The sequence below is a fragment of the Spodoptera frugiperda genome, chromosome 23, assembly GCF_023101765.2.
Source record: "Spodoptera frugiperda isolate SF20-4 chromosome 23, AGI-APGP_CSIRO_Sfru_2.0, whole genome shotgun sequence".
In the NCBI taxonomy this organism is placed as follows: Eukaryota; Metazoa; Arthropoda; class Insecta; order Lepidoptera; family Noctuidae; genus Spodoptera; species Spodoptera frugiperda.
In genome coordinates this window covers 4,277,080-4,304,698 of record NC_064234.1, presented here as the reverse complement: position 1 = coordinate 4,304,698, position 27,619 = coordinate 4,277,080, and the positions used below count along the sequence as shown (strand labels likewise).

At 35.5% G+C, this 27,619-nt stretch overlaps 6 protein-coding genes across 22 annotated transcripts in view; 3 read left to right on the top strand and 3 right to left on the bottom strand.

Moving 5' to 3' along the window:
* Positions 1-8,222, bottom strand: part of LOC118267189 (syntaxin-1A) — a 53,759-nt gene extending 45,537 nt beyond the window's left edge. For 11 of the 16 annotated variants that reach the window (XR_007706794.1, XM_050702955.1, XM_050702957.1 and 8 more), the window contains exon 1: positions 7,998-8,219. Coding sequence is in view for 15 of the 16 variants with exons in the window: in XM_050702955.1 (XP_050558912.1) it covers positions 7,998-8,030 (33 nt within the window). In the remaining variant the exon portion in view is untranslated. Of the gene's footprint in view, positions 1-7,997 lie in introns of all 16 variants that reach the window. The other 5 variants (XM_050702954.1, XM_050702960.1, XM_050702959.1 and 2 more) reach the window with 2 other exon arrangements.
* Positions 8,223-8,461: 239 nt separating this feature from the next.
* Positions 8,462-10,203, top strand: LOC118267190 (GTP-binding nuclear protein Ran). Of its 2 annotated transcripts, none has more exons than XM_035581025.2 (3): positions 8,462-8,583; positions 8,959-9,408; positions 9,504-10,203. In XM_035581025.2, exons 2-3 carry the CDS (start codon positions 8,983-8,985, stop codon positions 9,717-9,719), a joined length of 642 nt encoding a protein of 213 aa, XP_035436918.1. In that variant the 5' UTR covers positions 8,462-8,583; positions 8,959-8,982; the 3' UTR covers positions 9,720-10,203. The 2 variants fall into 2 exon arrangements, with proteins under 2 accessions (XP_035436918.1, XP_035436919.1); XM_035581026.2 differs by having other exon boundaries at positions 8,520-8,781.
* Positions 10,204-11,022: 819 nt separating this feature from the next.
* On the bottom strand, positions 11,023-13,591 carry LOC118266754 (elongation factor Tu). The gene is made up of 7 exons (XM_035580280.2): positions 13,346-13,591; positions 12,790-12,993; positions 12,496-12,662; positions 12,132-12,375; positions 11,855-12,046; positions 11,403-11,769; positions 11,023-11,308 (listed from the first exon to the last, which is right to left on the bottom strand). Exons 1-7 carry the CDS (start codon positions 13,383-13,385, stop codon positions 11,125-11,127), a joined length of 1,398 nt encoding a protein of 465 aa, XP_035436173.1. The 5' UTR covers positions 13,386-13,591; the 3' UTR covers positions 11,023-11,124.
* Positions 13,592-14,153: 562 nt separating this feature from the next.
* Positions 14,154-16,547, bottom strand: LOC118266755 (zinc finger CW-type PWWP domain protein 1-like). The gene is made up of 6 exons (XM_050702952.1): positions 16,045-16,547; positions 15,810-15,904; positions 15,476-15,663; positions 15,137-15,333; positions 14,464-15,037; positions 14,154-14,306 (listed from the first exon to the last, which is right to left on the bottom strand). The coding sequence occupies exons 1-6, from the start codon at positions 16,108-16,110 to the stop codon at positions 14,215-14,217; spliced, it is 1,212 nt and encodes a 403-aa protein (XP_050558909.1). The 5' UTR covers positions 16,111-16,547; the 3' UTR covers positions 14,154-14,214.
* A 252-nt stretch (positions 16,548-16,799) lies between these two features.
* On the top strand, positions 16,800-21,466 carry LOC118266756 (RING finger protein 10). Its single transcript, XM_035580282.2, has 10 exons — positions 16,800-17,172; positions 17,626-17,803; positions 17,887-18,078; positions 18,237-18,327; positions 18,518-18,739; positions 18,980-19,135; positions 19,385-20,116; positions 20,290-20,404; positions 20,495-20,745; positions 20,887-21,466. The coding sequence occupies exons 1-10, from the start codon at positions 17,079-17,081 to the stop codon at positions 21,061-21,063; spliced, it is 2,208 nt and encodes a 735-aa protein (XP_035436175.2). The 5' UTR covers positions 16,800-17,078; the 3' UTR covers positions 21,064-21,466.
* Positions 21,467-25,184: 3,718 nt separating this feature from the next.
* Positions 25,185-26,888, top strand: LOC118267160 (kelch domain-containing protein 10 homolog). Its single transcript, XM_035580976.2, has 3 exons — positions 25,185-25,736; positions 25,820-26,031; positions 26,111-26,888. The coding sequence occupies exons 1-3, from the start codon at positions 25,407-25,409 to the stop codon at positions 26,763-26,765; spliced, it is 1,197 nt and encodes a 398-aa protein (XP_035436869.1). The 5' UTR covers positions 25,185-25,406; the 3' UTR covers positions 26,766-26,888.
* Positions 26,889-27,619: the final 731 nt, after the last annotated feature.

Here is a 27,619-nt window from a genome sequence, read left to right as displayed (position 1 = left end):
GAAAATTTATAGAAATCGTGTTTTGAAGAAGGTGGTCCATTCATAAAAATGATCAAGATTAACATATATTTTTTTTGTTGCTCTAACATGTAAACATTGGGCAAAAAAACTGTTGAATCAATCCTATTTTGACTATGCACAGCGCCTTAAAGTACTATTCGTGTTTATTGGCAGGAATGAATGCTGTGACCTATTTGTACAAGGTCACAAATCAAAAACTGCGGTTTTACGCGGTCCACAAATATTCAGGCCGGTTGGCTGGTCATAAAGCTCGGCGAGGGGCGCCCTTGTACCCCACTGCCGATACCACCTTACGCTTATTTACGATCTCTCCGCTATATCTAGGATTATTCCCGACGCTATGCGTATAAATATTGAAAGACAATATGTCAGGAATTGCGGTTTTTCTAATGATTAGAGGAAAGTTAGGTGACGCCATTGTTTCTGTAACTTAATAGAATTACATGTGTAATATGGAACAGATGCAAGATACGGTTACTCGTTTTGCATTGAGCTTTGATACAGAGACATGCATTCACCCAGTAAATGCAATAAGTGAGACAACAAAACTCGGAAGTCCGTAAGCCTCTGTAATAAAAACTTCATTGCAATGACGAACAAGCGGTATGACGTTGTCGCCCAATAAAAATCCTGAGCTAAAATGCAAGCAAGCGTGTGAGCGACAACAATAGACACGGCGACGTGTATTGACGGTAGCGGGAGAACGCGAGGAGCGTTGCGGACTTGCGGCAGACCTTACGTAACCACCCCCGTTCGCCCCTCCCTTGACACTTCCGAGTGTTCGTCACTTGGTCGCATGTGTTTCGTTTGCAACTGATATCGAAATGTCATTTAGAGAAGTATAGTGCTGCCTAAGCCGTTAAATATTACTTGGAAACAAAACCCCATTACAGTACAGTAAGCCGATGAGTTCCATCGTTCCTCGTGTGTCTACGTAAAAGAAAATACTAATTTCTGAATAGAAGCATTGAATCTTCATTCATTTACTGCGTTTAACTTCATCGCAAAGTAGATTTTCGACGATCGTAAATAAACAAGTATGTACTTCAGTTTAAGAGTATCCTTGGAAGTAACATGGGAGAAAAAAATATTGGATGGTCGGTTGCTACGTCGATAAAACGCTCTACATATTTCGGGATTTGCGAAAGAGGTTGGTCCCGCGGGAAAGTCAATAAATATAGGCTAACAGATAAAGAAAAAAGTAAACTGAATAATGTAAATTATCGTGAGGATTCCACGTAACTCAATCGGAAACAGTATCCGAGTTGGGTATCACCAGCGACAAATGAGCCGGGAAGGGTTCTCGGTCGTCACACGTCTATGTATCCTCGAAAGATACTCGACCCACATATTGAACAGCCTTTGAAAATGCTGCGTCACTGACCGCTTCATATATCGAACAATATCAACCATCCGACACTAATTAACAATTATGGGAGTTTAAGCAATGAACTTAGTAATTTCGGATACCACTTAATCAAAAATTTTTAGACAAAGCTTGCAAATAAATCAATGAATATAGTAAGCAAGTGACTAACAAACCTGCAAGTCAGATTGGAACCTCTGAACCGTTTTCTCCCAACTTTAAATCAATTAAGTCAGTTAAGTAAGATTTAATCCAATTAGTTAGAAGGTTCACAAGAATAATATAACATTCTTCAAGCCACAAGACTAATTATATTTAAGGCTTAACAAGCTTAAAGCTTGCTGTTCTTAGAAAATATGATGTAGATAAGCACAACTAAATTACGTAAATTTTAGAAGATTTTGAATAACATTGAATAACTACAAAAGTTTTCTTAATAACAGTGTAAGCCGATGCATCATGTTATTATTGTGACTTTGTGGATTTTACTGCCTATGTAATCCAAAAATATGTCGCGCTGATTAATCGTTTGGAAAATTTATTTGCGATAAACTAGAGGAAAATCACTCCAGACAGACAGTGGTTTCTTAAAAGCAAACCCACGAAACATTTTAACCAAATCGACGATTATACACGAAAACAACTAAACATGTTGCCAACAAAAACAATTTACAATTTAGAACAAATGTACTTTTTTAGTACGACATAAGCCCAGGATATTAGTCACGGGTGCGGAGATAATTTGAGCGATAACAGTAATACAGGCGGGCCTTGTTTCAGCATTCAACCCATGTTACAATGACGCGATCCTCCAAGATCCCTCGGGCGAGGTCGCACTGTTTACACTAAATTACTAGGGAAAGCCTATCACGCCGCTTATCGCGATGTGCAGTTAGTACCGTTCCGGACTGCGCCAGTGTTGTTACTATAGGGTCAGAATAGAAATAAATTAATTCTAAACACAAATTAGTCATCAAAATACAAAACGAATTTAAGAAAAATACCAAGTTCATTGATTGACAATTTTATTGTTAACAATTGCAGTGATAACGCTATTGTTTCAGACTTGTCAAGGATGTATTGCATTGTTTTCTATCTATTCTAGGCAATTTGATGATATTACAATATAGTACCGTTCTATTTTCTAGCGATTTACCTAATTACTTGACAAAATGGCAGAAAACGCCCACGACTAACCAATTTCCGTTATGAAACTAAATATGTACGTAATTGACAAAGAATAATGGTCAAACTCAGTCTGTTTACTTACTAAATTTTGGAGGACGTTTGAGGAGTTTAGTAAAATACTGAAATGGTAGGTACTCACATTTTCACTAGAGCTTTTCTTAAAGCTTTAGCTACTTGCCTAGTACCTACTTTTGAAGAGTACACAAGTTTAAAGATTTCAGATAAATTATTGAATTTTGTTCATATTTTATATCCTATGCAGTGTAATTATTAAGATTGTTCAACAAACTATTTAATTTTTTATGGTATAAGTCGGTAAACGAGCAGACAGATCATCTGATGGTAAGCAATCACCGCGGCCCATGGACACCAGAAACACCATTGGCGTTACAAGTGCGTTGATGGCCTATAATCTGTTCTTCTCGGAAGCTAACTACCTATTTTATTTTCATTTGTCTAAACAATCATAAGATCGGAAAGATGAGAATGAAATTGAGGAAAAGGGGTTACAAATAAAACATCAGGAAATTCAAATCTGTCATTGGGACATTTAGCTCGATATGTTTATTGGCAGCACAGTTTGAGTTATGTTTCGACTGCGGTACGAGCTGTTCCAAAACCGGAGCACAGGAAATGCATAACGTAGCGCCAGACGTATTATAGGCACCCGCAGCCGCACGCTAGGTTTCCGATGTATCGAGCCAGTTGCGATATCGTAAATTCAATTTACTCAACACTGAATTGTAGGATATTTTACGTACGTAAAATACGTACGTTATCCAGCCTCAATGCTTTTGGAATAATAAGGGAATTATTTAAATTATGGTCATCGAGTTAGCAAATCAATTTACATTATTTATTTTTATTTTCAGCCATGGTCGTCCCACTGCAGGGCAAAGGCTCTACAAAGAGAGGAGTGGAAGGAGGGTAGGGAGGCCTTTGCCCTGCAATTTACATTACTAAGCAAATATTTAAAAGGTGAATGATTTTAATGCCGAAAACAACTGCGGTGAGAGTCTCTCGATATCAAAATATCAATAAATCTGAATAGGATAATTTGGCATAAAGTCCCAGCAACCTCAAACAGCTAGCCTGGTGGAGGCTTTACTTGGAAATTCGCCAAGAACATTAACACAAATAATGTGGTAGACAAGAGTCTGGCTGTGCACGAATTCGATGGTAGAGCTACGCAAAACAACATGGTGTCCGAGTCTGCATCGATAGGAAAAGCCATTTTGAATTACTAAGCATATCTGTGATAAACAACGTCGATAGAATTTTAAGATTTTTAATAAATTAACGCAATAGTTGAACCCAACATTTTCTTCTTTATGTAAAGAAGATTGTTTTTTTTTTTTTAATTCTGACGCTATCGAAATAGTATGATATGATGTGTTTGTACACACAATCTGCAGCATTGTAGCCCCGAAACAGATTATACAAATTCAAAATACTTGCAGTATCAGTTTAATACCTATTTCGGTGCGCTAAAACAATATTGTCAAAGATATGAATTGGGTACTTAAACGTGTTTTGCATAATTTCATCAAATAAAAAAGAGCTGATGATCATCAAATGAATGATGAGATTTATAGCTAAGATCAGCAGTATCGATTAGGTCACCTTTTTGACCAAAAACTAGGTAATCCAAGGCTTTTACCAACTCTTTACCAGTTTCGTATCATATTTAGGTAAATTGTACGGCCTGAATTAATGACGGTGAAATATAAAGTAATTTTATACTTTCTTTGTTTAGAGTGGCACCCTTCACTACATAGTATAAAACAAAGTCGCTTTTTCTGTCATGTGTCATGTTGTATGTCCCTATGAACGCTTAAATCTTTAAAACTACGCAACGGATTTTGATGCGGTTTTTTTAATAGATAGAGTAACTCATGAGGAAGGTTTTTATGTATAATACAGGTATAATATATCACCATTGCACCCATGCGAAGCTGGGGCGGGTCGCTAGTATAATATAATTTGCATTACTGAATGTTAGGGATACCAATATAACGAAGTGTGTAAAAACCCTATAATGAATTTTTTTCGTTACGATCACTTTCACGATAAAAACGCACCTGTTGATTAGACAAAAATATGATTAATGATGCAATTACCTACGAACCTCACAAATGTAAATTTTATTTCTTTTCCTATTTCCCTATATTTCTATCTAACTTAGCTGTGAAACTTGTTAATCATCCGACATGATCAACTGCAAGTTGATCTTAATAGAATGTTGGATATTCAAAAGAATCCGTTACGTTCAGACACCATGTGAGACATATACTAAAAATAGAAACGACGCAAACTGATGTGAATCGACTGTTGCAAATGCACATGACGTGAACGCCTCTCGTACACATGAATAGAGCCTTAAATCTACCGATTGCAGAGATTTAAGACGTATTATGCCGCTGCCATTGTAGTGCATTCTATACGTCCCCTATTTTTGAGGACAGCTTAGTTCTCCTCCCCAAAAAGTAATTAGGTGCTGTAAACCTCTACATTTGAAATAGCGCCAATACAATTAGAAAATCAAAATGTTCAAACAATACCTAATTGGATTACGGTTTTCGTAGCCTTCAGAACAGCGACTTATAAGATTTGAAATGAACATCAATTTCAAGGACTAGACAAACGTGAGCGAGGTAATTGTTAATTAGTAAGTTCGCAACTGTGTTATGTGTACGATCAGAGACGCGAATGCTATGATTGATGATGCAAATCTGACGGTTGTGTTGTGTGTATGCTGTATGAGTCAGGTTTTGTGAAGGTCGCGTGCCGAATACCGCCCTCGTCAGCTGATAACACTGCCAGCTAACGTATTTAACTGATCAGTGACATACCTACTACGTTCTACGAATTTGACTAACACTTCTACCTATAACGCCAATATTTTTCAAGAATAACTGATTGTTAAGCGTGGCAGGTAATATAATATAATCTTACAATGCACGCAATGTGGACGTCATGGCAACAAAACACAAGCAGAAGGCAATAGTCGACTGCTCGTTGCAAAAAAAGACTGATTACTTCGATATTCATCTTCCTCGTGTTCCGACTACTGAAAATTCGATCAAGGAAAGCCTCGTAGCCGTTTTTGTGGTAACGTTGAACATTGTAATCGAAAAACCTACGGCAAAATATAAATGTAGTTAACAAGCGTATCAGTTTGGAATATAAATAAAGTTTGATAACACAATGACGACACGGGTTTTATTTAGCGACACCATTGTGAATACAATTTGAATATCGAATGCTCGTGAGAATATTTCTAAAACGGGAGGCGTCGTCTTTATCGGGAAGAAAGGTTTCACATGTCGGCTTTATAGTCTGTAGTGCAATGGCCGTACTTAAAGGCAAGAGCTTTGCGGGACGTTCCTTCTACTGACAGTAGAACAAATATTTGTTTGTTATTTCTTATTTACGGCACTAGAGAAGGATTTTCTTTCGACAGGGACCGGAGTCGAACTTGAGAGCTTAAGTTGGATCGATAGGAATTGCACGCCAAAAGTTCTTAGTTGACGAATATTTCATTGTAGTTTATTAGGTACTTATTTGTTGAGCATGTTTGATAAGAAGGGATTATGGAACAGTCACGTAAATTGATCAGTCTTTTTGGTATGGTCGTCGTATTTATGATAAGTATTAGGGTAATTATGATACAGCACCAATAACAAGACATACTCAGGATTTTAGAGTACAGATTCTGTTAATTAGTACTTATTTACGAAAATTAATGTTTGACATGCATTTGACTTTGAAACTTAAGCCAATATACCAAAAGTTTGAGATAGAATAAAAAATAGGTAGGAACCTAGCCATAGTTTAATGTAAAGAGCAAATATTCAATTAAAATATACCAATAAGGTTTAGGAGTGAATCAACAGCTAGTTAATGATAAATAATAGAAAACACTAAAATGATAAAAAATAATGTTAAGTAGGTACTGTAATGTTGAAGATAAAACTCATAGCTCAGTAGTGTGAATATTGATATGATTTTATATGAATCATGATGAGGTCATTTACATACAAATACTTACCTACATAATAATTTAATAATCAAACATAATTATAAATACATACACTGTGTAATTTATCTATATATTATTATATTTCAGTAACTTATGTATAACTAAAGTTACATTGGTAAAATATGTTTTATTGTATGAAAAATAAGAATTAATAAAAGGAAACCAGACATCCCTATTACTGAATACAACTTAATATGTGGAATTGTATAAACAAATAAATGTATTATTTTGATCATATAGGTATTATTAAGATAACATTTTGGTCAGTGGTTATCCTTTCTGATCATAATTAAATAGCATTTCAATTTATAAATATAATTTGTATTTCAGGAAGTACCTTAATTTAAGTATGTTGTTTAATTAGAAGGAAAATGTAGTATTACTAAAGCATGTACCAATGTAAAATAGATCAGATGACCTACAATAAATCCTATAAAAATAAGTATGATCTACTATTATATAGAACCCTTTAAGAGTTAGCATAATAAGTAATAGTAGGTGTATTGATAACAAGAATCCAATAAGATTTTTATTGGACAATATGTTAAAATACTGGGGGACACTAAGAAATAAATAGGTGGTTAGATGAATAGTCATAGTATGGTGGTAAGCCTAGTATGGTAGGCTATGAAAACAATTTCTTGTGGGGATAAGAAAGGTTTTATGGTGCCCTTTGGGGGGAGGGGGGCAACAGACATCAAACCTTAAATGGGATATGAGGTTTAACTATTAACAGGATTGGTAAAATTAAATCTAGTTGTTGTATCATGACCTAAAGTACTACATTAAATACATGTAGAGAGAACTGCCTAAAAACCAGGTTCAGTGTTAAGTAACATTTCACTACCGGGTAACTATCAGTATTCCCCATTGTTACAAGGAAATTTTAATTTTGTATTTCATATCGGGTTATAACACAATGATAGATAACATAAAAAACCAAATAAAATAGCTAAATAAGGAGCATTATTGGAACTATAAAGCAAAACTATTATAGTTTATAAGTTGAGTGGGCAGATAGCCTTTCCAATGAGGTTATCCAACTATGAAGTTGTTACTAAATTATTGATCAAAAAACAATGGAAAATGCAGATAAAGTAGGTACTTGGTAAAATTGCGGAACGCAACAAATTGTCTCGCTTCAATGACAGCTATCATTCAGCGGTGTCAAGTCCGGGGTGGGGCGACAAGAATTAAGATCACCATTGGAAGTAGGTTCCTCGAAAGTGACTTCTTAGGTCTATGAGCACCATGACCGCGGTCATCAATATGCTTGACTGATATCAAACACGAATTCAATGCTGGTTCTTGATGAATTCGAGGTCACCAGAAAAGCCTTTGGTTATAGCAGCGTTGAGAAACTAAGGAAAACTAACTTACCGCTTGGAGCGCCGCTAACCTATCCTTCGTCATCCTTTACAGAGAATCACACACCAAGTAAACGTTTTATCTCGTTACACAATCCCATTCACAGATATTTTTCTAACAAACGTCACTAAACTAAAGGACACGAACACTACGTTCACTTCACTCAAAAAATCGATACACACGAAACGAACAAAACTTCACTACCTGTCTCATGTACTATGTGAAATTTAGTAAAGTTGTAGATGGCGCAACTGTTCGTTACTGTGTGTGACGTCAAGAGAAGTGTCGGTAAAGCAGCAAAGGCGCTAAAATCACTATAATACTTTTTAACGTAGCTAAGTTTAAATTAAATAAAAACCCAACTAAATGTTAACTTAAAAAATGTAATATAAAATAAAATATTATAATATCAAATTATTGTCTATTTTCGTATTACTCTTTACGATTTTTTTATAATAATAAAACATACATTTGACTTCCAGAACCATTGCGCCAGTCGTTGTCAAAAAATTCTTCCGCTTAGTCAAGTGACGCCATTGTGAGCCGTAACGACTTTAAGCTGCAACGAGTTTAATCTCGATTTTCTTTAACGATCTTGGTAATAAGTGTTTAGATTTTATGTAATTTCGTTCTATACTTCAAATCCTTGTCATTTTATTATATATTTACGTTATTAGTTGTGTAGTTCTAGTGTAATTCGTGTTAATGTTCGGTACTATAGAGCTAAATTCCTGTGAGCCTAGTTGAGCGCCATTCGGTGAAAAGTTAAAGCAAATTTAAGTTGTCAATTTCAAAGGTTCAGTGTATTTTATATTTTCCCCGCAAAGTGTTATTTACTGTTTTATTTTACGACCTTCAAAAGATACAAGAAACACTAAGGAATCGACTTGTTTGCGCCAAACGGTCGTAGACCTAACGTCATGCAGACTTTGTCATTTTTTTGCTAATCTTAAACTTTTCCATTACTTTTCAGAATTAGAAATAAAAATCTACAAAAATGGCAGATGATATGCCCACATTCAAATGCGTGCTAGTTGGTGATGGTGGTACTGGCAAAACAACATTCGTCAAACGACATTTGACTGGAGAGTTCGAGAAAAAATACGTTGCAACACTCGGCGTCGAAGTGCACCCCTTGGTCTTCCACACAAACCGTGGTCCTATCAGATTTAACGTATGGGATACAGCTGGCCAAGAGAAATTTGGAGGATTAAGAGATGGCTACTATATTCAAGGCCAATGTGCCATCATCATGTTCGACGTAACCTCCCGTGTCACTTACAAAAACGTACCAAATTGGCATAGAGACTTAGTTCGTGTATGTGAAGGCATTCCCATTGTTTTGTGTGGTAACAAAGTAGACATCAAGGACAGGAAAGTCAAAGCAAAAACAATTGTGTTCCACAGGAAAAAGAACCTTCAGGTAAGACCTTTGCATTGCTCATTCACTCATGTTTTGATAGTCCTATTCCAAAATTAAAGAACAACATTTAATATGGTTTCTTGTTTTGTTTACAGTACTATGACATCTCTGCCAAGTCTAACTACAACTTCGAAAAGCCCTTCCTGTGGTTAGCTAGGAAACTGATTGGTGATGGTAACCTGGAGTTTGTTGCGATGCCTGCTCTCTTGCCTCCGGAAGTCACAATGGACCCACAATGGCAGAACCAAATCGAAAAGGATCTCAAAGAAGCCCAAGACACTGCACTGCCGGAGGAAGATGAAGACTTGTAAATACAGCAATAAATAGCTAATGCTAAATTTCAGTGCTATAACTACATTGTATGTGCAATTTTGTACACCAGTGTATCAATTTAAATTTTCATTCCATAATTTCAAGTGCTCCATGAGTTTGTATTAAATTCATTGTTAACTTATTGTCATAATTTCTAGTTTTGCTTTAATTAATCATATGTGAAAGAAAAGTTGTCATTTTTCTCAATGGCACTTGGAGTAAGTAATACTATAACGTCATGTAACTTTGTATTTGTATTCCTTTTACCCATGGAGTTGGGCCTATGTTATTTATTAATTGTGTATAGGTCACTCATGTTTATCCTACACAATAAGCCTTCCTGATGGTACATTTACTATAGTTAATGCTTAACTGTTACAGTAGCATGTACATAACCAGTGCGTAAGTTTTGTTTTGTACACGACTGACAATATGACATTGTAAATTGTGGTGATAAATTTTTGAAATAAAGTTCAAAAAATACTTTGCTTTGTTTTATTTTTCAGTTTATGGATATTTAAAGCAACTTCTACAATTTTTAAGGAAAGTAATGTAAAATTTACATAGCCAAGAGATAAATTACAATGTGCGAACTGCGACATGTGACTCATACTTTTTGCCGACTGATGTGATCATGTCATCGATGACGTAGTCGTATCTAAGAACGATTTATGCTTTTGAGGTACCTATCACACATGGGCATAATAATTAACTATAGGTAATCGTTGTGTCACATGGCCAACGATGTGATAAATCTTAGGAAATCTAATATCTATACAGTACTTGAATTAAATTTACGTGGACTCTGGGCGAGTTGATGGCACTGAATGTTTAAACCAACCGTGAATAAGAAGGGTCGTTATTTACTATATTCCTCGTATTGCATTTGAAATTACTACGAAGCCAAGGACTTTCAAAGTTTCCATTGCTCATATCATTTTGCATACGGTCGGCATTGGTTGAGTGACACGCTTACGATCTTCGCAAGTTCGATTCTCGCTCATGGAATAACTGTGGTCGCGCATTCTCCATGTATTACATAGGACTCCACCACTCCAAACATGCCATTTATCCGAGGACTAAAAAAAGGCCTGAAATCTAATGCTGAATTAATCCGATTATGAGATCAGAATTCACGAGACTGATTATCTGGGCTAGATATCTTACATAAAGCACAACATACACTAGAGTATAGATGTAGGAAGGTGTGTAATATGTGATATGTAGTCTAGAAATATTACATTAGAATTGAACTGCAAGTAGCAAAACATCAGGTTTTTGGGTGATGAAAAATAATTGAAGTTTTGTTTTAATACCTTTTATTGAACTTTACATTGGTAAATGCATACAATATTAATTGGACTACACTTCTAGGCTTAACAATTTAAATGTAACAATATTTATTTACTTTTTGGAAGCAGCCTTTTCCCGGGCCTTCTTGCCTTCCAAGAGTTTTAGTCTGTCCTCCTCAGACAAATTGTTGTTGATTTTGGTAATAACGCCAGTACCGAGCGTCAAATCACCCAAACGCAGAGTAAATCTTTGACCAGGCTCACACACCATAGGTTTCAGTAGACGAAGTCTCAACCTGAAATAAAATTTATGAGTATTATATTTAAATCTGTAATAATATTTTTTTGCAATTACGAAATTTAATTATTTATTGTTCATAAAACACTTACGAAGCATCTTCACCAGGCATCACCATCTCTTTATCAGGAATTACTACTTGTGTGGCACAGTCCCAGGTCATAGAGAACATCTGTAACTGGATGAAGGATGTGAAGGGCTTTGACCGACCACCCTCTTCTTTGCTCAAAATGTATACTGCAGCTTCTACATTGTCATGAGCTTTAACAGTACCAGGCTTGGCCATGACCATTCCACGCTTGATTTGTTCTCGTTTAATAGATCGCACCAGAGCTCCAAGCTGATCTCCAGCCTGAGCCTCATCTAATGTCTTATGGAACATCTCTACACCTGTGACAGTTGTTTTCATAACTTTGCCATGACCAACAATTTCGCATTCAGTTCCTTTCTTTAGTACACCTGTAGGAAATAAACAATTTTAAATTATTATTTCACTGTGCAATCAAAATAACTATTTAATTTCTGTCCACTGATTAATACCAACCTCTATGCAAACGCCCAGTGACTACAGTACCACGTCCAGGAATTGAATGTACTGACTCAACTGGCAAAAGGAAGGGTTTGTCTAATTCACGAACTGGTGTTGGGATGAAAGCATCAACTTCTTTCAAGAGCTGTGAGATGGCTTCTGAACCAATTTCAGGGCTCTTTCCCTCCAATGCACACAATGCTGATCCTGTGAAAATGATAACATTCGAATTAGAACAAAGTTACTATAGTGTCAGTGCAACTTTTAGTAAATTGAACTATTATGATTTTACCTTTGATAACAGGTACTTTATCACCATCATATCCCATCTCAGACATAAGCTCCCTGATTTCCATTTCCACAAGCTCTACCATCTCCTCATCAGCAGCATCCACTTTGTTGATGAACACTACTACATGCTGGATACCAATCTGCTTGGCAAGGAGCAAGTGCTCTCGTGTCTGTGGCATCACTCCATCAGTGGCAGCTACCACAAGTATGGCACCATCCATTTGAGCTGTACCAGTGATCATGTTCTGAAAATGAGAATAACACATATACACCTCTTTAGAAAGATGAAAATATTTTTGTTGGTAACCAGTTCTCTCAAGTTTTAAACAAAAAGAAAATGTTATTAATTTAATGTATCTTATTACCTTAATGTAGTCAGCGTGACCAGGACAGTCTGTATGTCCATAATGCCTGGCTTCTGTCTGATACTCAACGTGAGCAACGTTAATAGTGATACCACGGGCTTTCTCCTCTGGTGCATTGTCAATATCTGCATAACCTTTCTTCTGGGCAAGATTAACGTCGGCCAAAACTGTAATGTGAACAAACATACTTAGTAATTTTGTTTAGGTTGTTCACAATATATTAAACAGTTTTTCAATAAAGATTAATAAAGTAAAATAGTATAAATATGTATAAAATTTTGCTAAATTAAATACCCTTAGTGATTGCTGCTGTGAGAGTGGTCTTTCCATGGTCAACATGTCCAATGGTACCTACATTACAATGGGGTTTTGTTCGCTCAAATACTTGCTTCTCCGCATAGTTCCTTCTAAGTACAATACTCAATGGTGTTAGCCCATTTAGTCCAGTAGTACACCTTACATGTGAGCAATTGTTCTGTTTGAGAAGTAATTTGACAGCTGCAAAAATACAAAATGATTATGTTGAGCAGGTAATCAATAACTTAACCTCAAAAATATTAAATGGTTTTCCGAAAGCGGCACATTATTTACGTTGATGAAATAGCTTCATATTATCAAAAAAGTTTTGACTACTACCTAACAATACTGTGATTACACTATAAGATGGTAAGTACTTCTAAGCAACCTAGTTTTACATAATCTCTGATAACCAAATGTGGTCCAATAGTTTCATTACTTAAAGTTAGAAATGTATAGTACTATATAGGAGTAGAAGTGAATGCAATAGCATAAACAAGCACTTTAACAAAAAATATGCCCTAAATCTGTACATGAGATCAATTCGCCGTACCTGGGTTAACCAAACTTTTAGCGAATGAAATGGTGGCCATTCTGATACTTTTGTCTACAGCAAAAGCTGCAGTTACTATATAAAACAATTCACTCAATAACTAATAGTTTCCTAATTAGAATATTGATCTTTCTGCAGATGCAGAAGTTTTAATACTTCTGTAATCAATTTGATTTCAGATTTTTCTAAATTCTATCTTGACATGACAGTAAGTTCGGGCTGTTTCCATAGACTAATTTTCGGATTCGGCCAAGAGTAGAGGTATTCATAGACAAGTTTGATAAAACTAGGGTTAGGCAGTCGCCAAGTTGGCCAAGTGTTATAGCGGGTATCCATTTTACAAAAATATAATCAATCTGTATTGAGTATGTCTACGACCTTTCACATTTATATTACACTAACCTTGCTTTTCTTTACTGTTTCAATATAGTAACTAGCCACTAGTACCTATATACCCATGTAGATTTTAAATTCCAGTTGAAGTCATTATTAGTTAAGAAACTTCATAAACCCCACATCCAATATATCGTTAATTTTTAGTTATACTTGATAACTTATTCCGTTAGGTCCAAATCGACACATCATCATCATCGACAAATCGACACGTTCTAGTAGAATTGACTATTATCACCTGAATACACAATAATGATTATTCTAATTTCTCAATCATTCAATTATTTAAACCCATTTACACTAGTTTGAAAATGTAGGAGTAGTTTAAAGTGAAATAAGTTAGGTCTAATTTTTAATAAAACAACTTAGTTATAATGAAATTTATTTGTAAAAGTAAGTAGGTGGGTAGGGTATACTTCATACCGTTTGTATTTAAGTTTATGCTTATTAATACTATTAAACTTAAAATCTTAAAATTAAAAATCAAAGTCATCACTATTCGGGGTCTCCATTCTAATACTTAACTCCGTTCGTGGCGTTTCTTCAGGCACGTAGGTAGCTGACGTATCTGAAAAAATGTTAAGTTAAATGGATACTTACAAACAAAGAAATCACGGAATGAAAATGCCTTAGTAGTTTCATGAAGATACAGGTGAACTACTAAAATAAGACACTAAGATATTTCCATCCTGTCATTAGTTGTCTAAGAACATGTTTCAAATTACCGTTATCAATAGATCCTAGGTCCGTACTACCTATTTGAACCAACATTGAATTAGGTGGTTTATCAGAGTCTAAAGCGCATTCATTGATTTTAAAGTTGCGTGGTTCGACGTTAGTGGTCAAGTTACTTTCTTCATTTTGCTCTTTGTTAAAATTATTCTCACGCCTAGCTCTTTTTGGAGTTCCCATGATAATTACGTTATTATCTTTTTTACTTGTAGTCTCAGCTACATAATCATCATCAGATTCTGAACTTTCCACAGGAAAATCTATGTTGAACTTCTTTTTAAATTGTCTTTTGTACTTTTCGATATCAGCCTTCTTCATTTTCTTCGGGCTAAATATAACCCCTTTATGTCTAGCTATAAAACTGAAGCGTTCTAAACGTTTCTCAAGTGGTAATTTTTCAGCCTCGTTTGCCTGTGAAATAGCAGCCTTAAGGCGCCTATTATACTTTTTATCTTTTAGAAAACCCTTCACTAAATTTTTATTCTGCGAATATGGTTTTAGTTGTTCAGGAGCTATCCATGCTCTAGTAGCTTCCACAGTATCAAAAAAGACAACATTGTAATGAGTCTGAAAATTAAAACACGCACACATTAACTTAGATTAGATAGAATTAGATATCACGCTAAAATCTCATCGGGTTTGAAACGTCAAGAAGAAAATATTTACGGGTATATCAGAGAATCCATCAAGCCAATAGTATTGCTCGGTATCAGGACAGTCATCCACCATTGCCGGCCACCAGGGCCAACCACCAAGGCGAGCCAGCACCAGCGATCCCGCCGCGTACTCGCTATGAATTAAATCTTCTTCATCATGCAACCGCAAAGGAGCTTCAGGAACAGAACAACTAGCGAATTCTTTGTCTGTAAATTCAAGAAAAATAAACCACCTTTTCTGTTGCAATCTAATTACTTAACAGCTTTATTGCTAATACACGATTTAGAGATGACAAATGAGAAAAATAGATAGATAAATAAGTAAAATTACAACAGCCAGCGTACAAACCTGCATTCATCCAGCAATACCATTTCACAGGCAGTTCATGCCGGTCAAGTACAAAAGGCAGATAACGCCAACGATCGCAGTCATCACATTGTGCCCATAGACCAGCAGTGCGACGTTTCTGCAGCCAAATCAGTTTCTGGGAGTGCGTGACCTCATTGGGTGGTTGACTGAGGACATCCTTGTACGAACTAGCGAAAAAATGTTATATCATAATATTTACTGATGTGTTAAATGAAACAGGCAATTTATTGCAGTAATGGTAGCGGCAGTTTGTTGATAGTATTTGGATATTGTAAGACAAATTTATGAACCTTGATTAATATTAGGTATTTACCTGCTTTTTTGAGAGAGTGTTTTCCCACTTAATTCAACATCTTTGGCAAAAGTTAATTTCTTGGCCGGGTTCTGACAATGCATGTTTGCTTGTTGCTAAAAATAAGTACATTCGTTATAATGCTCTATCATTAATAGACAAAATGGTATTAATGAGTTTACTAGGTACCTAATCAATTTTCAACAAAATCTTTTCCTAACCACATTGTTATTACATTTTACCTTTTAATACTTACGATTGGCTGATGTGCCTCTTCAACGGGCTCAAACGCCTTTTCCTTCGGTAAATCAGCATCAATCATGATAAGCGTCAAAAATTACTGTTTAGTTATAATATTTAGTACTCTTTGCTCTCCAAAAAGTACTTAAATCAATGGATGAATAATAAGGGAAGCTGTATGTATTCGAAAGCAAAATAAAATTTATGTTTGGCGCCAAATTACCAAATATTTACCTATGGAGCATAGACTAGACGGTTAAATTTTTACCAAGATAGGTACAAGTCTTTCAATAATGTTTGTCCCGGTTTTCTTTCTGAAGCTGTGGTCAAAATGTGGAACAAGAACTCATATTTTCAAACTGTTTAGTATTTTTTTAAGAGACATTTTGCTGTACTTGGTATTTTGTGATTTTAAATAGTTACTACGTATTTGTCTGTTTTTTATTATTTTTGTAGCCTTTTTTAATTGAGAGTAAGAAATATAAGTAAATGTTGAATTATATCCAATCTACGAATATTATGATAAACTCTTTTTTAATTTTATTTATCTACCTACAATTAAGTTTTATTCAAAAAATGAAGTGCACTATTAATACCGCCTTTCAAAAATAAATAGTCATGTCAATTACTTTATACTAAAAATCATTTGTTTGTCGAACTTTAAATAATTAAAAATAAAATCTTTCAAAAAATCGTTTTGCGAGGAGATTGATTCTAAATATCATTAGTGTTTTTGTATAATTTTTCGCTTTTAGCGGAAGTGCGCATCTGAAAAATCGGCTGGCTGCCGGTTGGTCGCCATACTTGTGGCGAGCTACATAGGAATTTGTTCTCCAAAGTTTTCGTCGTTATCGACGAAAGGGAGTAGCTTTACTCCCTTTTTTGTGTTCCAAGTTACGTTTTCATCTATTTACCGTGTGGTAAAGGTTATTTGTATAGGAAAATATATTTTTCTTTGTTTTATATTACAAACATGGCTTTCTAAAATGTCGGCCTTGCACGTAATATCGTTATCTCCTTGCGGAGTCTCCCGCTCAGCCGTTTGTGTGGATGTTGGAGGAATCCAGAATGGACAAGAAATCTTTGAACCGAACTTCTCAACCACAGTCGAGGGCATCAGCCATCGACTGTAAAAAAAACACTGGTGAGTAATCTTTGACGATGCCTAGCTGTGTATTATTAGATCTAATAGGTGTAGCTAGGGCTCTCCGTAGGTCATCAATCATATTTAGTATGTTTAACACTAAAATGGGATAATTTTTCAAGTTGTAGGTGGACAGGTATATATTTTGTTCTCGTATTCTTGTGTATAAAACATAAAAAAACATGAAGGTATCATCTGTCAAATCTGCAATTTACATCAGCTTATACCTACTTTTATTGGTTGATATTATGTCATGTCATCGTCATATTATACATTTTTGAATTATGTACATTATGTAGGTATTATCTGTTTGTTAATTCTATTTGCCAATTTTACGTATAATGTATGTTTTAACTGAAAAGCGAAGATGTTACTTCTTGTTTCCAAGGTTTTTGGTTCACTTCACTGTTTTGCAATCACTTTTATTCTCATTTTTGTAACTTTATTTTTTAGAATCAACTCCTAGGCCTTGGCCTCGTAATAATAAGAAACGTGAAGGACCTGGAAGTACCCCCAAAAATGAACCAAATAGAAAAAATGCACCAGCACAACATGGCAGGGGACAGTATGATAGGAGACCACGCCCTCGTGGATCCGGTGGTTACCATGTGGGTGGAACGCAGAACACCAGGTACACATTTACATAATGTCTAAAATAGTACCTTTTATTATAATCTTTAGTATGTATAATTTATTTAAAAACCTAAATTACAGGCTAGGACAAGATGAAGAGCCAGAAATTGGCTCAGTCTTTGTGCCCGGAAGCAAGAAGCAAAACATGAACCATTTGCTGAATTTTACGTACTCTCGTGGAGTGCAAGAGCATAGGGGTCACCAGGTTAGACGTCCAGGGTTCCAGAACCGTGGTCCGAGTCGACATGGACATGACCATTATTTGAGAGCTTAGTAAGTACCCACGCTTTGTCATTTATACACACATAAATTTTACTTTAATTTTTTTTATTTGGTACAACATTGTTTTGTTACATGTATCACTTAGTAATTTTACTCGGTTGTAGGTAGAATTTGTGAGTTGTTGTTAACCATATGCTTATTTGTTTCAGTTGCCAGTTTGTGGTAAAGGAAGATGGAGATATTAAAGCAAATTTGCTGGATCCTGATATCCCATTAAAGTGGGAACATATTGAAGAAGTTGTGAGTATAACTTATATCAAAAATTTCTATTATGTATTTAAGGAAACCTATTATCTTTGGGCTTACTTGAATTCAAGATCATTCCTCAAAGTACCAGAAATAATAAATCCAAATTAAAAAAAAAATCTACAAATATGACAAATACCCATTTGACAAGTGAATAAATGTGAGTTTTTTAAACTCCTTCCAGGTGGTCAGAGCTACAGGTCGCTCGAAGTGTCTTATATGCTTGGGACCTCCTGCGGCTGGTCGTGTGTATCGTTGCGGCCACATTTACTGCTGGGCTTGCATTCTGCACTATGCTGCAACTCACGACAAGCAACCACCACCATGTCCAATGTGCTCTACACCATTGCATGTTGATGACATGAAACCTATAAGAATTGTAGAATGGGAATCAGAAACAGAAGAGGTATGTAAATTATTTGCAGTAACATTATTTATGCAATTTGTTGCAAGGAATTGATGAAGTCTTAAGTAGCGATCTACAAAATTCATAGAAAAGTGTAATTTTTGACATTTCGTTTAAAGTATCGATTTTGACCAGTCCAGCTCGTTAGCCGCCTATACTTTACTACTATTCCAAAAAAAAAAACTTGTAGGTTTTATATAGATTCTTTACAAATTTTCTTTAATTGTACTGTTATTGTAGGTAACTATGCGTCTCGTACGCCGTCTGCGAGGATCCACTGCAGTGGAAATGGCGCCACCACGCGGACAAGTGATAGAGGCAATGCCACCAATTTTGCCTCTAGAAAATATCAACAATGCACCATATACTAAGATGTTCTCTGCCACTAAGCAACAGGTATTTTTCTTGTTTCTTTTTTTACACCAAAGATATCTATAAATATCCTATATTATTTTGACTCTTGTATCTTTAATACTGATATATTTAACGGATCAGCTTTAGAAAAGTCAAACTTATGACACACAGACTACATAAACACTTTTATTTTTCAAATAAATTATGCAATAATTATGGATTTTGATAATGTTCATGAGCATATCCAACTTGCACTTTTGTAGATTTTTATTTAATATTGTGATTTTTCAGGTCCATGAAATCTTAATAAGAGAGAGACAAGAAATAGAGAATCAAATCTTGGCAGAGATAGACACAACTGAAATTGTTTACTTGGAACAAGCTTTAGAAATGCTTAAGGCCAAAGAGGAAAATATCAATCTTAGATTCAGTGAGCCAAAGTTCACTATGAATGAAGAAACTGAAGCTTTAGTTCCTACCGTATATGAAAAACAGGAAGAAAACCAAAATAAATTAGATTGGTTTGATGTAAATGAAGAGGGGGCAGCTGCATGTGCTGAAATAATGCAAGAAACACCCATTGACACTGGAATGGGAGATACAAATGAAAAAGACCGTGCATCACCTAAACAACTAGAACGGTTGGATGAATATGAAGGTGGAGCTGCTTGTGTTGACATTATACATAATAATATGAGAGCATTGAATCTTAACTCAGTTGATTCTAATTTGAATCCGGATGCACCATCATTTGAAGTAGATGAAATGCAGCCAGAGGAATTTCCTTTGACTGAATGTATTGTTCAGGAAACAAAACAAATTGAAGATAATGCTACCACAACCATTGATAAACTCAACCATAAGAAATTCTTTTATTTCTATCAAGCTGAAGATGGGCAGCAAATATTTTTACATGGCTTGAATGTGCGCATTCTAAATGCATCATGGGGCGCCTTAGCCGCTGCTCCGCAAGTAATACGTGGACGTGTGTTGAACCGGGAAACGTTTTCACTCACTGAGCAGGTATATAAATAGTACCAACTAAAAGTAAATTTTAGAAAACTAACTTGTAAAAGGTCCAACTTGGTATAAACTGGGCACAATTCCAGATACTGTGGCATTACTGAGATTTTCGTATTCCTATGTCATGTTTGCATTTTTTTTATGTATTATTTTAATGTATGGTATTTTTCCAGGACCGAAAACACATGCCCTGTACCGCACATTTACCTCTATATTGTGCTTATGATATTGTTGAATTAGAGCTGCAACCACCATTTGTCACTGAAACAGCATTGAACCATTTTGCCGGTAAAACTGAAATTTATAAATGATACTTGTATTTGGTTATGAAGTTAGGATGCTGGTTATACTTACCTCACCTCATTTATTTCTTTGTAGGTGATTTAAAACGTCGTGCACAGGCGCGCGCACGTCGTAAACGCGAAGAAAAACTTGCCAACCGCCGGGCTGCGGAGCAACAGCCAAGGCCGGACCTATCCTCGTTCCCACCTTATTCTAGCTCGCCACCTTATTCCAGCTCGCCACCTTATTCCAGCCCGCCACTTAATTCTAACCCGCCCCTAGTTCCATCCCTAGGAGAACCATCTACTAGTGTTGGGTCTCCACCTTCAGGAGTATCTTATTCTCAGGTATTTTACAGTTAACACCTAGAATCTATCTTGTCAGTCTTGATTTCTTATTACTCTTTTAGTTGATCAGACTTTGAAACTGCGACTATACGATTAATTGAGAGTTGATTGTTAACCATATTTAAAAATTTTGGTTATTAGATGGCGGGCAACAGCGGCATTTGGCGTGAGCGTAAGGCGCCCGTCGCACCGCCTCCTCCTCCTGCTGCTCCTGCTCCCGACGAAGGATCCGCTCCTCGTATGCCAATGTTGTGTGATTTTGTACTCACCACCAGAGGTCCCTCCAAGAAAAACAAGAAATCTAAGCGGAATCATTAATTTTTTATTTGAATTTCATAGTTTCTATTGGTATTTGTTGACTTATTTAATTTTGTTATTGACTTAATCATAAGCTTTTCCAAGTATAAAAAAAATAATAAAATTGTATGTACAATAATTTGCTTTTATAAATTGTAGACACAAATATACGAAATATAGGTTGAGGGGCAATAATGACTTGAATTACACATTCATCAACATACATTAATGACAATTTATAATGAACAATTCTATTGATTTCTGTTATTATTGTATTTTTTTTCTGTAGTAGAGCAACCAGATAATTATGCTATGCTATTTTGTTATGCTAGAAGCTTTGTTCTCCATGTAATGGTTAGATATAAAGCGTAGCCCATTATTTGTATCGACAAGATAATTGGTGAAATAAAATTTAAACATGTGATTTTGTGTTTTATTTGTAAATTACTTATCCTGAGAGAGAGTGAGAACTCGAAATTTTAAAGTGTTATAAATATTTTAGCTTTTCACTTTTAAAGCTTTCCGCGCAGTTGAAGTCGACCCACAATGCTGGGTTTTTTTTTTACATTTAATGAGTCGACGTTTAATTTTTCTAAGATAAAAAAAAAATTAGAAAGGTCCCATATTATTTTTTTTGTCGATAAAATTAGATGTAGTACTCAGCCTTAACGGGTTTAGGCCAGTGCAGATAGGTTTTGAAACAAAAGAAATTTATAGTAGAATGAAACCTATTGGAAATGGAAGAGAATATGCTAAAATTGGAAAAAAATAAAAATTCCACTCCATCCGAGTTCGGGAAGTGGGGGGAGGGAGGTTTTAAGAGGAAAAATCGGTTTATCGCAATTTTCGGCGAAACTACAAGTCCTATAAAAAAAAGTTCAACGGCAAAGTTGTAGGTAATAAAAAGATCTACAACTTTTGTATTTACACTTTTTTTGTATTACCTCAAAATTTTGTGAAAAATTTAAAAAACTACGATTTCGGTTTTTTGTTGTTATCTTCGACAAAAATATTTATTTTTTAACGAAATTTTGTGAAAACGTGCCTTTATATGTACCAAATACATTGTATTTTTTTGGAATTGAAAAATTATTTTTTTTTACCAGATATTGATTAAATACCGAAAAATTTTCCTAATTTTCAATCGAAAATTCACGCGTCAAAATATCAGATTTTTTATAAAATTCGGTGGGCTTTTTATTCGTTGAAATCTCTTCTTTTTGATAGTGTAAAAAAAAAATAAACATTACTATGGAAAATGTTCTGAAAAAACCGGTGATAGTGAACGGTGGCTGGAGATCGTCGCGCGATTTCCGATGCCCTGAGTGTCTCTGGAGGAGCGAGCGAGACTGGGATGACGTCTCCTCCTTCTGAGAAGCAGTCATGCTAGCAAAGAAGGAGGCGGGGCACGTGAGGGAACGAATCTCCTCACCCTCCAGCCTTCGCGAGAGATACTCCGGGCGTCGGGGATCGCGCAAAGTACTCTGGTCTCCGTATGTACGGGTCTGTAGACGGCGAGCAAGGGTAGCTTCCGCCTGAACAGAACTAGACCCGTGCATGCGCAGAATACCTAAGATGGTGTCTAGTATGGCTGATGCCTGATCCGGATCTGCGGACTGCCTAGCGGTTTTACCGGGGTCCCAGCTCGAAAAGCAGGACTAGGAACAGGGTAGTTTTTAGTCAGTAAGAGTCTGACACTCCCTCTCGCCTCACCTAAGGCGAGAGAGGTCATTGGATTGGATTGGATGATTTTGCCACCTTAAAAAATAAAAAATGTTTATAAATTATCTTCAAATAAGAATATATAAGTATCTACGTATTTAATTAAAACAAAATTCTACATTTTTCTTATAACATTGTAGATGTCTTATCAAATATAAACATTATTAACTTATTTGATTGTTGATCATAGTAGAATGTTTTAATTTATATATTTTTTTTAATTGTCAATGTACCATTAAATCTTACGCTACATGAGTTAATTGTAATAAATAGCTCAAAATTGTGCATAATGATGAAAAACAAATTTTTTGATTCGAGTTTTTTTAGTTTATTGCGTTTTTTCAGAACATTTTCCATAGTAACGTTTATTTTTTTTACACTATCGAAAAGTAGAGATTTCAACGAACAAAAAGCCCACCGAACTTTATAAAAAATCTGATATTTTGACGCGTGAATTTTCGATTGAAAATTAGGATAATTTTTCGGTATTTAATCAATAATTGGTAAAAAAAAAAAATTTCAATTCCAAAAAAATACAATGTATTTGGTACATATAAAGGCACGTTTTCACAAAATTTCGTTAAAAAATAAATATTTTTGTCGAAGATAACAATAAAAAACCGAAATCGTAGTTTTTTGAATTTTTCACAAAATTTTGAGGTAATACAAAAAAAGTGTAAATATAAAAGTTGTAGATCTTTTTATTACCTACAACTTTGCCGTTGAACTTTTTTTTATAGGACTTGTAGTTTCGCCGAAAATTGCGATAAACCGATTTTTCCTCTTAAAACCTCCCTCCCCCCCACTTCCCGAACTCGGATGGAGTGGAATTTTTATTTTTTTCCATTTTTAGCATATTCTCTTCCATTTCCAATAGGTTTCATTCTACTATAAATTTCTTTTGCTTTTTACCTTTATTAGAGGTATCTGCACTGGCCTAGTTAGAAGTCCCACCCCTATCGCATTGTATATTATAGAGCGAGATCCCAGAGCTGTCAGACATATCTTATTTTTACAAGCATTTAACCTTCGGCTTACAGTAGTCTTGTATATACTTTTTAATGCCTGAATGTTTGTAAAGCTTGCCGAGTGACACCTGCGCAGGTACCAGGTGAGAAAGGTAACTAAAAATTAGACTCACTTAACTTAAATTTTTATATCTGATTTTTATATATGTTTTGTAGAATATTACTCTGAAATCATATTAAAAAAATCAGACATTTTCCATGGACCAAAACTTTTATCAGACGCTTTAAAGCTCTAAAAAATAGTGCGCCTTACAAAATTGTAATAGCAATATATTTGAGGTTGGAGAGAAATATCTTTTCGGCAAAGCAGTAGCACATTTGTAACATTCACGATGGTAATCACGTTCGTGCAAATTATCTGGTAAAACTATGATGATTTGTACTACTGTTTTGCATTACAGGGGCACCATATATTGCTATTACAATTTTGTAAGGCGCACTATTTTTTAGAGCTTTAAGCCGTCTGATAAAAGTTTTGGTCCATGGAAAGTGTCTGATTTTTTTAATATGATTTCAAAGTAATATTCTACAAAACATATATAAAAATCAGACATAAAAATTTACGTTAAGTGAGTCTAATTTTTAGTTACCTTTCTCACCTGGTACCTGCGCAGGTGTCACTCGGCAAGCTTTACAAACATTCAGGCATTAAAAAGTATATACAAGACTACTGTAAACCGAAGGTTAAATGCTTGTAAAAATAAGATATGTCTGACAGCTCTGGGATCTCGGACCATTAGATGTTACCGATTTTTATTGTCATTATGTAAGACAAGGAAGGGCCAGCGACATCAAGATAAACGAGGAATTTATACCTACTTCACTAACTTCTGCCAACGGCGTGTGATAAAAGCTAGCCTATGTGCTACTTCAGATTATAATCAACTCCTGTTCTAAATTTCATCCCGATTCCTTCAGCTTTTTCTTATTATTTGATTATAATCATACAAAGAAACTCTCGCATTTATAATATTAGTTACATAAACAGACAAAAATTCAAAGAATAATGGCGCGTATACATTAGGTCGGTCACCGAAGGCGGCGGCCGCATTCGGTATAACAAAAACCGAATTCGGTCACCCAAGGCGGCGGCGGCGGCCGCATTCGGTTTAACAAAAACCGAATTAATACGGCCAAACGAATACCTGTTTATATTAGTTGGTGACCGAATACGGCCTGCAGCCGAATACGGTCTAACCGACTAATGTAAATGTTAATCAAACCGTCCTTTTTTAATCCCAAGGCAGAAACTTTGGATAGACAAAATAAAATCACGTTGACAAATAATTTTATCTACTAACCGTAGCCGTAGCCGCCTTTCGGATCCGGAACAGATTGTTTTTAAAAGTTGTCATTTTATGACTTTGACATTTGACAGCTTCTCAATTTCTCAAATAAATGTCATAATAATTTTACCTACAGCACGTTTATAGAATTAAACGAGAAAATCAAGGAATAGTAATTTAAAATTTAATATTTATTCAAGTATTTATTGTTGTGAAGTGTAATTGTATATTTACTGGATATTATTATCTTAATGAAATTTGTTTAAATATATTTATTTATTTCCCTGTTTTCTCATTAGCATAGGATACGGTTAGTAAATAATATAATATGACGTCTAGAAGAAAGGACTACATATTTGAACCATTTAAGGTTACCGAAGTTAAATATCGAGGATTCGAAAGCCCCAGGCCTCGTAGTGGCCATAGGATAGCTTGTGATGATAATAACATTTACTGTTTTGGTGGTTATAATCCTTCATTACCACCACTTCCTGATCGTTTAAGAGAAAACCCGACCTGGACGCCAACTCGACCCCTTTTTAAAGAGCTCTGGAGCTTTTCGATAGCTAGTCGAAAATGGAAGCAACACATAGTGACTGAAAATATGCCAGAGGAACTGGCGTCAAATGCAATGTGTATGAATGGCAAATACTTAATGGTATGTTAATGCATATTTGTAAAAGACTAACTTTAAATCAAAATCATAATGTAGCAAAGTATGTATGACATATTTCATTTCAGATTTTTGGAGGAACAGGCGCTCCTTTTGGCAATAAATGCAATAATGACGTGATTGTGTGGCGTACAAGCAATGAAGATACCAGGCTGCATATCTTAGAAGCTACTGGCATTAGACCACCTGCACAGTATGGCCAAGCAATATTGTGCCATGATGGGTGTTTTTATACTATTGGTGGCACCAATGGTTTTGTCTATAACTGTGATATATATAGGTATGTGTTTTATTTATAGTTGCAGTTTAAAGCAATAAAAATCTTTTGTTCAAGTCTTATGAGACCTTTATCTTTACAGGTTAGATCTTCGAACACTAGAATGGGAACTTGTGTACCTTGGTACAGGCCAGGAAGGTGAACCATTAGGCAGGTACAGACATGAAATAGCCCATGTTGGTAATAAATTGTACATAATTGGTGGAGGAACGGGAGAGCAGGCATTTGAGCTAATGGAAATACCAATGTTTGACTTTGATACTAAAACATGGACAATTTTAACTCCAAAAGCAGATGACAGTGCAAAAGATACCATTACACCTTTACCCAGAAAGTGCCACAGCCTTGTACAGATAGATACAGAACATGGCACTCAGGTGTTTGTGGCGGGAGGTTCAGACGGACAGTCAGTGTTTGAAGATATTTGGAGGCTCAATATCTCTGATATGCAGTGGACTCTGATGCAGAAAACAATGTTACCACATCCTCTGTACTTCCATTCCTCGGCTGTTACATCAACTGGTTGTATGTATGTCTTTGGAGGTATTGAGCCAAAGGAGGATGCTACTAGTAGGAATAATATTATGTACAAAGTGTGGTTATGTTTGCCTAAATTGAGTGAAATTTGCTGGGAAGCAATGTTGCATTTTCATCCAAACTTAGATCAAGTAGACAGTAGGACATTATTGAATATTGGAATTCCGAGCCACTTTGTACAGAGATTACAAACTCAGTGAGGATTATATTGCAGTTAGGTTTCTCTATGTAATATTGTGTCCTACTTATGTACTTGCCTATTGATGAATGTTTTGTGCAACTAATAAGTTGATAAATATAAATTAATCACTAGTAACATAAAATATGTTTCATTTCTTAAAAATTTAACCTCATGAGATTCTCTGAGCCACTTACTGCCTTGCGACAGTGATATTAAGAAATTCGTATTATTTGATTTGAATAAATTGTTTAAAAATTTTGTCTCTCTTCAAATTTTTTGTTTTTGCACTTGTGCTTTACATACCTGTCATGAATTTTATAGTTATAATGTATGCTGATGCTGATGGAAATCCTTATGAACTTCTCCTACGCCGTGAAAGGTGGGGGGAGACCCGGTTTACCTGGCAGGCCTTTCAACCTACCACTAGTTGCGGCAGATTCTGCCACGTTAGCGGCTCCCAGGGCCGCAGCTTTCCTTCCTCGAGTGGCGCGCGTGGAACACACTCATTGCGCTAACGCCTATAAAGTAGGTCTGACTCCTCCAGTCAGTCGCCTGCAGGATGCAATGAAATTTAGTAGTGAGCCTATTTTAGACTAGGTACAAATCCGGACTGCTATTAATTCTGAGAAATTTTGAAAAATATAAAAAGGATTTTTGGTCCTGTTTGCCAAACCAAGGGAAATATACAATGTGATAGGGGTGAGACTTCTAACCCGTTAAGGCCGAGTACTACATCTAATTTTATCCCTCTAAAAGTTATGGCTATTTTAATTTTTTTTTACTTTTTTTGATATCAAAGGTTGTATGCGTCGTAGAAACAAAAAAAAAACGACAAACGGTAGCTAATAACCTTGGCTAACTAATTCATTACTT